The sequence below is a fragment of the Macaca fascicularis genome, chromosome X, assembly GCF_037993035.2.
Source record: "Macaca fascicularis isolate 582-1 chromosome X, T2T-MFA8v1.1".
NCBI lineage: Eukaryota > Metazoa > Chordata > Mammalia > Primates > Cercopithecidae > Macaca > Macaca fascicularis.
The window spans coordinates 77,179,259-77,191,389 of NC_088395.1; the positions used below are offsets into that span (position 1 = coordinate 77,179,259).

Genomic DNA, 12,131 nt, shown 5'->3' on the forward strand with positions numbered 1-12,131 from the left:
ACAGAGCAGCTGCAGGCCTAGGGAGAGGACCCACACAGCCTCCTGTAGGTGGCAACAGTGCCACCTGTTTGACTCATAGGGCTGAACCGACGACTGAAAAAGGGAGGAGGCAGACCACTCGGAGAGGAGCTGGGAAGCAGTGCAGAGAGCAGAGTGGAGCGGAGCTGCCACTGAGCAAAGGTGTGAGGGCTCGGGAAGGCTGGGGGGCTACAGATGGGAGCTGTGGAGCAGAGACCAGCTCCATCCCGCTGGGCTTGGACCGGGGGATTGAATGGCACCCCTGTCAGCTCCCCTACTTGGGGTTTTCAGGCTGCTCAGACCCTGATCCCATCCTACAGACAGCTCCTGAAGGGAGGGGACTCTGGAAGGCAGTGTCTGGGGCACAGGGGTAGGACCCCAGGGGAGGCAAGAGCTTAGGGCAGGCTATCAAACCAGCTCCAAGATGGGCAGAGGCAAGGGCTTCCCTTTGGGTTGGCTTTTTACCGGGAAGGGTCTCAGAGAGGGGAGAGATTTCCTTCCCCCAGCTCCAGCTCCTCACCCCTACCCTAACCCTCCTTTCCCAAGGCAGCATAAAGAGGGCAGTTCAGAAGCAGCCACACCTTCCTCCTTACCGGACCCAGCCACTGTGCACCCCTCTAAGACTCCATAGCCTCTGGGGAGCTCAGAGGACAAGGGGTCCTGTCCCTCAGCCCACATGCACACATGCTCACACACTTTGGGTGTATCCAGGGGCTCCTTTACATACTCAAAGTCACCTGAAATCGTATTGTACCGACAGCCAGTTGTGCAAACACAAGTACAAATGCTGACACAAATCGCACACCCTCTCGTGTAGAATCAGTCACATACCCAGCCAAGTCTGGGGATCAGCTCAGTCAGCCAAACCCAGAAGCATAAGGTACAGGGGTCCCCTGCCCCAAGACAACCACACCCCGCATTCACACCTTTGCCCTGCGTTTGTTGTCCTTTGACCAAAGCTAACTTAGAGGGTGGGGCTCCTGAAGGCGGGTCTGGGCTTCTGGTTGGGGTGGGGGGATGACTGGGCAGGAAAGGGCAGGACTTGAGGGGGAGGCTTTGGATTTTGAAAATCCAAAGATTCCTTTAGAAGACTGGGAGTGACCCAGGCAACACGTTCACCTCAAGTCTTCCTCTTCTTGGCAGTGCCCTCTGTCCCCTGGGAGGTGGACACAGAGAATCTTTCAGAGATTTGTGATCTGAATAATCTCTATAACCATAGCAACTGGCCAACTAGCTGGGCCTTCATTAGCCCCAGGTCAGAACTGGAACCTTTGCTTCAGGTTACTTCTGCTTCCTGGGCTGGAAAGCAATTCAGCATGGGGCTGCCTCCAGCTTGGCCAAACCTGCTTTAACTTGCTGAACTGAGTTTGCCCCACCCTGGGCAGTTTCTCTTGAGTTCTTTACCCCCAGGGCAAGCACTCCATCCCCAGAGGTGTGTGCTGTTAAATGGGGAGAAGCTGGAGACAGTGGATATGTATCCTGCCCGAAAAGAGGCTGGACCTCTTGGGTGTCCCACTGACTCTCCAGGTACCAAGATTAAAGGGAAACGAAGGCTCTGGAGATTGTCTCCCATTGCCAGGCTTGCAGCTGGGGCTGCTCGCCTCATCCAGTCTGGCACTCTGGGCCTGCCCCGTGACCTCCGTTGCTGAGCAGCGGCCCAGGCCTCTGCTCCTCCCCCGGGCTCCTCAGATACACTGGGAGGGGGACTGGGATCTGCCCTCTGCCAGGGTCCCTGATGGTTGAGTGTCCCTTCCCCCAGGCCTTCACCATGGCTGAGTCCCCCGGCTGCTGCTCCGTCTGGGCCCGCTGCCTCCACTGCCTGTATAGCTGCCACTGGAGGAAATGCCCCAGAGAGAGGATGCAAACCAGCAAGGTGGAGTAGGGATAGAGGGGGGAGGCTGGAAGTCAGAAGGCAGAGGCCCACTGGAGGGGATAAGAAGGCCAATTGTGCTCATAGACAGCTTGGGGGAAGGGGCTCTCTCTCCCAGGAAGAAAATCTCCCTAAAATATGGAAAGAGCTGCCCCCTGAGCAGAGCAGCCCAACACGGGGCAGGCAGCTCCCTTCAGCTGCCACCTGCTGGGGACTCTGAGCTTCAAGTAGGTATTGGTTGTGAGTTTCTCTCCTGCCCCTTTGCAGTGTGACTGTATCTGGTTTGGCCTGCTCTTCCTCACCTTCCTACTCTCCCTGGGCTGGCTGTACATCGGGCTCGTCCTTCTCAATGACCTGCACAACTTCAATGAGTGTGTCATGGATTCCCCCCGCCACTTCCCCAGCATACATGTCAACCTGCTCCCCACCCTGGGACCCCTAGGTGCCCCACTGCCAGTCATCCCCCAGCCCTGCCCAGCTCCTCAAACCCAGCTCTGCTGCTACCCAATCTCCTTAGAAAATCCCTCCACAAAATCTCAATCCTTGGAGCCCCTGGCCCCGTGAGGGGCTTTCTCCTCACTCCCTTCTAGTCCTCCTGGATCCACCCACCCCACCTCCCCTCAGGCCACTATTGACACCCCTTCCCCCACTTGGACACTTCCCTCTCCCCTCCCACAGATTCCTCTTCCGCCGCTGGGGACACTGGATGGACTGGTCCCTGGCATTCCTCCTGGTCATCTCTCTACTGGTCACATATGCATCCTTGCTATTGGTGGGTCTGCAGGCCGCTGGCCTAACCCCACCTCTGCCTTCCTTCCTGCTCCCTATTCTCATCCTGGCCACTGAGGGAGGGGCTAATTCTTGGGCAGGAGGGAGGTACCAGCCTGGGAAGCCCACCTCAGTAACCTTGCTCCCCTCTTGGTGCCCCATCAGTCCCACCACTCTCTGCCCCCAGGTCCTGGCCCTGCTCCTGCGGCTTTGTAGACAGCCCCTGCATCTGCACAGCCTCCACAAGGTACAGTAGGGATGGGAATGCATGGGAGAGGGGGCCACTGGGCCCAGCACTTGGCTGGCTATTTGCTGAGGACCTCACTTTTATACCCCCGGGGGGTCAAGCCCAGGACCTGAAGCCCAGTAAGTATTTGTTGAGTGAAAGGAGGAAAGTAGATGTGTCAGGGGAAGGGAAGGGTCGGGTCCCCTCTCCAGAGAGTGAAGGAGCAGCTCACCGACCATAAGCCCAAATTGACCAAGAGGCCTCATTCATCCCTGGGCCCCCAGGTGCTGCTGCTCCTCATTATGCTACTTGTGGCCGCTGGCCTTGTGGGACTGGACATCCAATGGGAGCAGGAGTGGCATAGCTTGCGTGTGTCACTGCAGGTGAGTGGCCAATCTCCAGTGTCTAGGCAGGAGCCTTGGCTTGCAGCCAACTCTAGAACATATCTTGCTCCTATTCCCCCAAGACTACAGGTAGCTCTCAACTCCAGCAGTCAGGCCCTAAGAGGAAAGCGGGGAGGGGCACTGGAGAAGAGCCCGCCTCACCAGCTCTTGTCCACAGGCCACAGCCCCATTCCTTCATATTGGAGCAGCCGCTGGAATCACCCTCCTGGCCTGGCCTGTGGCTGATACCTTCTACCGTATCCACCGAAGAGGTGCCAATGCCACTGCCCCACTCACCCTTGCTGGCCACTCCTGCTCTGCCACCTGCACTCTGCCTTCCGTCCCCAGAGCTCTCCCCTTGCCCATTCTTGAAAGCCTGTCCCCCACTCCCCACAGGTCCCAAGATTCTGCTACTGCTCCTATTTTTTGGAGTTGTCCTGGTCATCTACTTGGCCCCACTATGCATCTCCTCACCCTGCATCATGGAACCCAGTGACTTACCACCCAAGCCTGGGCTGGTGGGACACCGAGGGGCCCCCATGGTGAGTGTTGGACAGAATGCTGGGAGGGTCAGGAAGGTCTGCTCGTCCACGCTACAGCGGCCAGGCCTGTGGGTTCCCAGTCTCCCACCCTCCCCTGCTACCTCATCGCCTATTCCCTTTCACAGCTGGCTCCCGAGAACACCCTGATGTCCTTGCGGAAGACAGCTGAATGCGGAGCTACTGTGTTTGAGACTGATGTGATGGTCAGGTGAGGGAAGCTGGGGCTTAGGGGACCTGGGGGGGCTGAAGGATATGATGACCAGCCCCAGAGCTTGGCCCTCTGACACCCCTTGTGCCCTCAGCTCCGACGGGGTCCCCTTCCTCATGCATGATGAGCACCTGAGCAGGACCACGAATGTAGCCTCTGTATTCCCAACCCGAATCACAGCCCACAGCAGTGACTTCTCCTGGGCTGAACTGAAGAGACTCAATGCTGGGTCCTGGTTCCTAGAGGTGAGGACAGCCTCTGCAAAGCGGCAGCCACCTACAGGGACACTCAGAGAGGGCAGAGTTCATTCTGTTGATAAGCATTTGCTCAGCCCTGTGCTAGGCAATAAGAACATAGTCTGTGCTCTCACTCAAGTCACTTCCACCTAGTAGAGAGCCTAGGCAGCAGACGATTCAGGAAACCCAGAGCAAGAAAAACATTTTCCTGCCTGGGAGAGAATCAGGAGTGGATTCATACAGGAGAAGATGAGAGTCTTCTCCTAAGATGCACAAAGCAGGGAACGGGAACTCCATCAGAGGGAAGAGGACATGTAAAACCCAGAAGTCTGAAAAAGGGTGTTTCCAGGAATAAAGTGTGGCTGAATGTAACTGAGAGAGACAATTCATGGGAGTGGTAGGGAGCAGAGGCTTGGCCTTGAAGATCTCCGAATGCCTGGCCCAGAAGTGTCAACTTCAATCCTGTAAGTGGTACAAAATATTTAAAAGGATATTGAATTTTTTCAGTTCCTCTTTCCCTGATTGTAAAAGTAATACATGTTCATTGTAAAAAGTAAAACATCAGAGAAATAAGAAATAACATAGAAATCAAAGTCTCCCATAGTCCAATCCCTCTGAAATATTCACTGTTAACAGTTGGATACACACACAGACACACACACAGTTCCCGACTTCTGAGGTTCCACTTAATGATTTTTTTACTTTATGATGATTTGAGATTGATATACATTCAGTAGAAACTATACTTAGAGTACCCACATGACAATTGTTTTTCATTTTCAGTACAATATTCAATAAATCACATGAGATATTCAATACTTCATTACAAAATAGGTTTTGTATTAGATGATTTTTGCCTAACTGTAGGCTAATGTAAGTTCTGAGCACACTTAGGGTAGGCTAGGCTAAGCTAGGATATTTAGTAGGTTAGGTATATTAAATGCATTTTTGATTTTCAATCTTTTCAACTTAAAAAATGGGTTTATCAAGATACAACCCCATCATGAGTCAAGGTGCATCTGCATACACAAACACACAGTCTCTCTCTATTTTGCACAAATAGAATCATTACACAGACTCTTTTGCAATTTGCTTCTTTTCCATTTAATTCTTTACATCATATCAGATCAGAGTGATTAAGAGCAAAGGATGTCTGGGTTTAAACCCTGGCTCCACCACTTACTGGCTGTGTGACCCGAGGCAGCATTTCTTAAGTCTCTCTGTGCCTCAATTTTCTCATTTGTACAATGGGAATAATAACAGTACCTACCTTGTAGGGTTATCGGGAGGATTAAATCAGTTAATACACATAAAGTACTCAGAACACTGCCTGGCACATAGTAAGTACTTAATAAGTGTTAGATAGCTAGCTTTATCCATGTCAGCAATTAGGAAGTGAGGTCATTCATTGAGAATAAGGAGAGGAGAGGAGAGTAGCAGAGGCTGGGAATAACACTAGGGGGAATGGAAGAGGGAGCAAATCAAGAGCAAGTAAAAGGATTGCTAAGCAGTGCTGAGAGCGAAAAATAAGGACTGCAGTGCCAAGAGCCCACATTTTGTACTCTGCCCGTGGCAGTGCTCAGTCCCCAGTTCTAGTGGTAGAGGAGGCAGACAATTGTACAATTGAATCAGTCTGGGAGTTGTAGGGCAAGTGGGACAGAAAGGGAGCTGAGAGTGCTATGGAAAAGTAGTTCAAGCTGTGGATGAACCATGGGTAGGGGATGTAGGTGCAGCTAGAAAGGGGCTGATGAACTGGGAAGAAACCAAAGCGTCAAGATTGCAGAGGTCTCCTCGAGACCAACGAGAAGATGTAGTGGGAGAGAGGAAGTTAGGAAACTGGAAGGGCAGGAGGTTGAGGTCACAGAGTAAGTTGTTAGATGGTCTGGAAGAAGGCCACGGTTTGGAAAAAGGCCCTGGCTCAGAGGTGGAAAGAAGCTGGACACCAAGTGGAAGATATGAGTGAAGATAGTGAGGATGGGGGCAAGGCCGGGAGGCCTCTTCTGGTCTTGAAATAATTGTTCTTTCTTATAGAGGCGACCCTTCTGGGGTGCCAAACCGCTGGCAGGCCCTGATCAGAAAGAGGCTGAGAATCAGACAGTACCAGCATTAGAAGAGCTATTGGAGGAAGCCGCAGCCCTCAACCTTTCCATCATGTTCGACTTGCGCCGACCCCCACAAAACCACACATACTATGACACTTTTGTGATCCAGACATTGGAGACTGTGCTGAATGCAAGGGTGCCCCAAACCATGGTGATGTTTCCAGGACCCCCTCTCCCCACCCTGCCTTCCCTAGGCCATGATGATGATGATGATGATTTTGAGGCTGCCCCTAGCCCCAGGGCCCTGCCCCAGCTCACATACCCCATTCTGTGGTCAAACCTCTCTGCCCCGTCCCTGCCCTTGGAATCCCTAGGTCTTCCCCAGCTTCACACCCATCCTTCCTGAACCACAGGTCTTTTGGCTACCGGATGAAGATCGTGCTAATGTCCAACGACGGGCACCTGGAATGCGCCAGATATATGGACATCAGGGAGGCAACAGAACTGAGAGGCCCCAGTTTCTCAACCTCCCCTATCAAGATCTGCCACTATTGGATATCAAGTGAGCGCTAGAGGAAAGGAACCAAGGGGATCACATGAGGCTTAATGGCAGGGAAGAACCAATTCAGGGAGAGCAAAGCCTCTTCATTCATTCACGCATACAACAAGTATTTACGGAACACTTGCCATGTATCAGGTAGTATTGCAGGCTTTGGGGACACAACACGAATCAGACAGACAAGGTTCCTGCTTTTGTGGAATACATGTACTACTGAAAGAAACAGAGAATAAGTCACTTAACAAAATACATGCATATTGGAAAGTGGAAAAGTGTTATGAAGACAAAACAGAGAGATGTAGAAGAGTGGTTAGGTTTGGGAGTGATGGGCTGGAGCAGGGAGGTGGGTGCAGCCACATTAGGAAGGCTGGTTAAAGAGGTGATAACTAAGCTGAGACCTGAATGGTCGCAAGGAGCTAACTACGAGCTGCAGAACAGGAACGGCAGCCTAACGAGCAAGGGGAAGGGGAAGCTAGAGAAGCAGGCAGGGGTCAAATTGGGTAGGACCTTGTAGGCCATGGGAAGGATTTTATTCCACAACAAAGAGATCAGGGTAAGACAGCATGAATCGGGGAGAGTCCCAGATGTGAGCTGAACCCCAGAAGCTGACCCAGCTGAACCATGACGGACTTCAAAGCATCTGGTTGCTAAAGCCTCTTATAAGGTCCTTGTGTTCAGATAGAAAAATGTGAACTGAATGATAGCCCAGTTATCATACATATTTCTTTTTTTAATTTGAATTTTAATTAAAAAAATTTTTTTAGAGATAGGGTCTCGCTCTGTCACCGAGGCTGTAGTGCAGTGGCCTGATCATAGCTCACTGCAGCTTTGAACGCCTGGGCTCAAGTGATTGTCCCACCTCAGCCTCCTGAGTAGCTAGGACTATAGGCACACACCACTATGCAAGGCTAATTTTTTTTTTTTTTTTTGTAGAGACAGGTTCCTACCACCTGCCCAGGCTGGTTTCAAACTCCTGGCCTCAAGCAGTCTCCCTGCCTTGGCCTCCCAAAGTGCTGGGATTACAGGCCTGAGCCATTGCCACCCTCAGCCTCCTGGTTATAAGCATGAGCCACTTCACCTAGCTATATAAGTATTTCTTTCCCCAAGTTATCCCCAAAGAGGAAGACATGACATAGGGTTTGGCTCTCACCTTAGTCTTGTCCTGGTCAACACCAGCTGCTAATCAACTGCTGATCACGTTTCCAAATGATGTGAATTGGTGATGAATACACATGATGGAATCGATGCCCTGAAAGGTCTAGGTGCTGTAAAAAGATAGGCCAAATCTAGCAAGATGCTATGCACCAGGGATAGATGTAAAGACCTCTATTTGGGGCCCAAAAGAATTTCAGTTGCATGAAGACCAGAGAGGAGACACTGGCATCAACAGGAACGTGTGTGAAAAAGATCAGGGCTTTCATCGAACAGTATACGTAGTGAGTCATCAGTGGGATGTAACATTGCCAAAGGCTAACCTGACTCTGGGCTACCTGAATACAGGCATAGTGCCCAGAGGACAGGAGGAGATAGTTTTGCTCTATTCAAAGCTGACCCAAGTTGGCCAGGCATGGTGGCTCCCACCTGTAATCCCAGCACTTTGAGAGGTCAAGGTGGGAGGATCACTTGAACCTAGGAGTTCAAGACCAGCCTGGGCAACATAGCAAAACCCCATCTCTACCAAAAAAAAAAAAAAAAAAAACTTAGCTGAGCATGGTGGTGCCAACCTATCGTCCTAGCTACTCTGGAGGCTGAGGCAGAAGGATCACTTGAGCCCAGGAGGTCGAGGCTGCAGTGAGCCAAGACTGTGCCACTGCACTCCAGAGCAAGATCCTGTCTCGAAAAAAAAAGGCTGGTCCAAGCCTATTTGGGATATTATTTTCAGAGACAGGCCCCATATTTTCAAAGGAACATTGATAAATTGGAATATATCGTATTAGAGGCTTGTACAGGGAAGGAAATAATAAGAGTAATGGCTGAAGGAGCTGGAGCTGTGGTGCCTAGAGAAGGCTCAGGGAGACAGGGCCTCTGCTCAGGACCCAGGGGAGAGAGACATTGTGTGGCCCCAGATAGCAAAGCTAGTACCCATGGGCGGAATCCACCAGAAGACAGAGCTCAGCTATGAAAGGAAAATCACTGTTGGTCAGGGGCTGCTATGGAAAGGCAGAGCTGACACCTCCTTGGCAGTGGCACTGTAGATTCAAGCACAGGCAGGGGGCTGCCTCCCAGGTCCCGTGCACCATGATTCTGGATGTTCCCTATTTTCTTTCCCACCTTCACAGGGCATTGCACAAGGATAATGTCTCGGTGAACCTATTTGTAGTGAACAAACCCTGGCTCTTCTCCCTGCTTTGGTGTGCAGGGGTGGATTCAGTCACCACCAACGACTGCCAGCTGCTGCAGCAGATGCGTTACCCTATCTGGCTTATTGTAAGGGCCCTGGGACTGTCACCTCTCCTCTTTTTCTCCCATCCCTGGTTTTCCTTAATTCTGTCCCTCTCTTCCTTACTTATTTCCCCTGATATACTACCCTTGGGACCTTTTCCTATTTTCACAGACCCCTCAAACCTACCTAATCATATGGGTCATTACCAATTCTGTCTCCACCATGCTGCTTCTGTGGACCTTCCTCCTCCAAAGGTGAGTGCTTTGTGCCTCAGCTTTCTGGGTCCTTACTTTCTCCAGGGCCCTGGTGATGAGGCTGCTTCAGACTCATATATGCTGCCCAGGGCTGAGGGTCTGTTTAGTTCCTTTGAGATTCTTAGGCCCTTCCTTATACTATCAAATTGGCTTGAACATGGGAAAAGCACTTAGGGGAGCAGGTGTGGGGGCTGGAAGGGCCTGCTTGAAGCTAGCTGAACTCACAATGGGAAGCTTTTCTCCCCACAGGAGATTTGTTAAGAAGAGAGGGAAAACTGGTAAGAACTTTCTCCCCTCACCTCATATTTCTCCTCCTGTAGCTTTCCCCTTGCTTAACTCCCTAGATGACCTACCCTCCCGCTCCTCCCCAGGCTTGGAAACAGCAGTGCTGCTGACGAGGATCAACAATTTCATGATGGAGTGAATGCCCTGCCCTGCCTCCCCACCCAAGGCAGTCTACATTGCGCAAACAGCAAGGGTTGGAGAGCAGCTGAAATGGAATGCTTCAGGGGTGGTGGGTTGCAGTGAGAGGAGCTTTGCCAACAGGAGATTTTGAACCATGAGGGCCCCTTGCCTAGGTGATGGGCATTCCCTAAGCTGCTATGGAATCTGCTCCCCTTGGGGTTTTGACCTGAGATGTTTGGGAACACAGTGAGTCATGAATGGTCTCTCTCCAGATGAAACTAGAACAGAGGAAGTAAAAGAGAGATTGTTCGGATAATGTCTCAGACTTGTGTGCACGTGTTCTTGCATAGAAGGCACAGGGTGTGTCGGGGTGGGATAGCTTGGAAGAGGGACTGAAGGAGATAACGAAATGGTCTTTCCCGGAGAACGGTAAGATGATAGAGACACCATCGCCACTCCACGATATACTGTCTTCCCCGACCCTTGCAACTTAGCTGTTTTCGTGCCTAGAGGCCAGAAGCTGAAGAGCCCGTCTAGCCATGTAATTCTGTGCTTACAGGTGGCTTTTTGCTGTGCGCAGCCTTTTCTTCAAGGCAGGTTGGTTCCTGTATCTTGTCTTAATCTGTTACTCAAAGAATGTAATCTCCATTTGGTCACAGCCTAATCTTTTTGGCTCAGGGGCTGGGGAGAGGAAGCACCTTCCATCTGTGGTTGGATGGGACACGACCTTGAGGGGCCATAATGGGGAGATGGGAGGAGGTGGACTGGAGGTGGGAGGAGAATCACCTGCGGCAATGAAGGACTCCCGGGAGGCCCGCGGGAGAGCAGCCACCTCGGGGGCGTCCGGAGGCCAGGCGCGCGGTGCAGGGTTGCGCTGTAGCTCCACCTTGTGGCCGCCCCAAGAGGAGGGTCGCATCCGTTGTCGCCGTGACGTATTTGCTGAATGCCACCTGTTTTCCGTGCCGCTTGGGGACTCGTGTCCTTGACTCAGGACTCCGAGGGCAAGGTCCGATTTCCACAAGTTTTCGCTCCTCTGGGCTGCGAGCAGGGTCCAATTTCCGGCCCAGCCTTCCCTTCGAGGAGCAAGTTCCCCAATGCGTTTGCGGCTCGGGAGTCCCTGGGCTCCGCAGCTAAGGTGGCCAGTGCGGAGCTGACCGAGGATGAAGAGTCTAGTAGAAGCAGGGAGGGCCTAAGGCAAAAACGGGGACAAGAGGGGCTCTGTGGTGACCCCACAGTCTTCCGCCACACCCACATTCGACCTAGTTCGTATCTCCACACGGAGGGAGGTAGAACTAAGGAGTTGGCCAGGTAGGGAGGTCCGGTTCTCGGTTCCTCCTCTCTCGCCAGACCCTGGGGCAGCACTGGCATCATCGGGACAAGACTCGCCCCCCCACCCTCGGTTGCTGGGCAGCCGCGGGAACTACAGTTCCCAGTGAGTCCCCGGCCATTTCCGGTCTCCGGCTGGACGCAAGCGAGTTTGAATCCGTGTTCCCGCCCCCTTCTCCCGGGCCCACCCCTTCCCTTTCTGGCCGCCCCGCCCTCTCTGCGTATCACTGCACACTCCGGCTCCGGCGGCCGGCCGCGCCCACGTACCTGGCCTGCAGCTGGCACGGTGGGCGGGGGTGCCAGCATGCGACGCGTGGGGAGGCTGGAGGCGCACGGAGAACGAACGCCGCAATCAGTGCTCCGGTCCTGGTCTTCCTGGGGGTCCACGCCGCTGTGTACCGGGCAGGTCTCTCCCACACTCCGCCTTTTCGAGCAGCGTTCCCTTACTTTTCCCGGTTCCCCATCCATACCCCCTCTGTCAGACTGGCTACCAGCCTTAGCTCTAGGGCCCCCAGTCGGCCTGGTACTGCCCGGCAGTCACCTCTCAGCACGTACCTCCTCCCCCATCCCTACTTTAATGTCCCTTCCCAATCGCCCAGTCTCTTCCTCCCCTCACCTCCCAACCTCACCTTGAAGACCTCCAGTAACTCCATCCCTGCAGCCCCAACCTCTCAGCTCTCACACTCTCAGCTGTGGTCCTCTAACCTCAGCGTCTGGCCCCCCAACCGGAACGACAGCACCCAGCCCCAGCCTCTAACCCCTTTCTCCTAGCCCCTAGCCTTGGGTACGCAACCTTGAGCCTGCCACGGGAAATCCTCACTCTCTTCCCAGGAGAACTGGACAGCTATAGCGGCTTAACCTATAGGCCCTGGGCTGGATTCTGACACTGACAAAAACTTAAGGGCGGAGGA

At 52.8% G+C, this 12,131-nt stretch overlaps 2 protein-coding genes across 5 annotated transcripts; one reads left to right on the plus strand and one right to left on the minus strand.

The window, feature by feature from the left end:
- Nucleotides 1–10,207, plus strand: GDPD2 (glycerophosphodiester phosphodiesterase domain containing 2). 3 transcript variants are annotated; one of them, XM_074029487.1, is made up of 16 exons: nt 1–180; nt 1,778–1,891; nt 2,156–2,259; nt 2,567–2,660; nt 2,844–2,903; nt 3,167–3,265; nt 3,349–3,537; nt 3,662–3,807; nt 3,933–4,015; nt 4,110–4,260; nt 6,283–6,504; nt 6,707–6,855; nt 9,132–9,279; nt 9,407–9,489; nt 9,739–9,767; nt 9,861–10,207. In XM_074029487.1, the coding sequence occupies exons 8-16, from the start codon at nt 3,748–3,750 to the stop codon at nt 9,911–9,913; spliced, it is 978 nt and encodes a 325-aa protein (XP_073885588.1). In that variant the 5' UTR covers nt 1–180; nt 1,778–1,891; nt 2,156–2,259; nt 2,567–2,660; nt 2,844–2,903; nt 3,167–3,265; nt 3,349–3,537; nt 3,662–3,747; the 3' UTR covers nt 9,914–10,207. The 3 variants fall into 3 exon arrangements, with proteins under 3 accessions (XP_073885588.1, XP_005593923.1, XP_015299803.1); XM_005593866.5 differs by having other exon boundaries at nt 3,444–3,537; XM_015444317.4 differs by lacking the exon at nt 2,156–2,259 and having other exon boundaries at nt 1,778–2,115; nt 3,444–3,537.
- On the minus strand, nt 4,159–12,119 carry LOC102135669 (uncharacterized). 2 transcript variants are annotated; one of them, XM_005593864.5, is made up of 4 exons: nt 11,488–12,119; nt 10,681–11,083; nt 8,003–8,117; nt 4,159–4,713 (listed from the first exon to the last, which is right to left on the minus strand). In XM_005593864.5, the coding sequence occupies exons 1-3, from the start codon at nt 11,686–11,688 to the stop codon at nt 8,047–8,049; spliced, it is 675 nt and encodes a 224-aa protein (XP_005593921.1). In that variant the 5' UTR covers nt 11,689–12,119; the 3' UTR covers nt 4,159–4,713; nt 8,003–8,046. The 2 variants fall into 2 exon arrangements, with proteins under 2 accessions (XP_005593921.1, XP_045239271.1); XM_045383336.3 differs by lacking the exons at nt 4,159–4,713; nt 8,003–8,117 and having other exon boundaries at nt 8,771–11,083.
- Nucleotides 12,120–12,131: the final 12 nt, after the last annotated feature.

Bases quoted from the DNA above. Each gene is read 5' to 3' on its own strand.
- GDPD2 (XM_005593866.5), top strand. From the start codon at position 1,787: ATGGCTGAGTCCCCCGGCTGCTGCTCCGTCTGGGCCCGCTGCCTCCAC. The intron at 3,266-3,443 runs GTGAGTGGCCAA...TCTTGTCCACAG, and splicing joins GCTTGCGTGTGTCACTGCAG to GCCACAGCCCCATTCCTTCA. The intron at 6,856-9,131 runs GTGAGCGCTAGA...CCACCTTCACAG, and splicing joins CTGCCACTATTGGATATCAA to GGCATTGCACAAGGATAATG.
- LOC102135669 (XM_045383336.3), bottom strand. From the start codon at position 11,688: ATGGATGGGGAACCGGGAAAAGTAAGGGAACGCTGCTCGAAAAGGCGG. The intron at 11,084-11,487 runs GTACGTGGGCGC...TTTTTGCCTTAG, and splicing joins CCGTGCCAGCTGCAGGCCAG to GCCCTCCCTGCTTCTACTAG.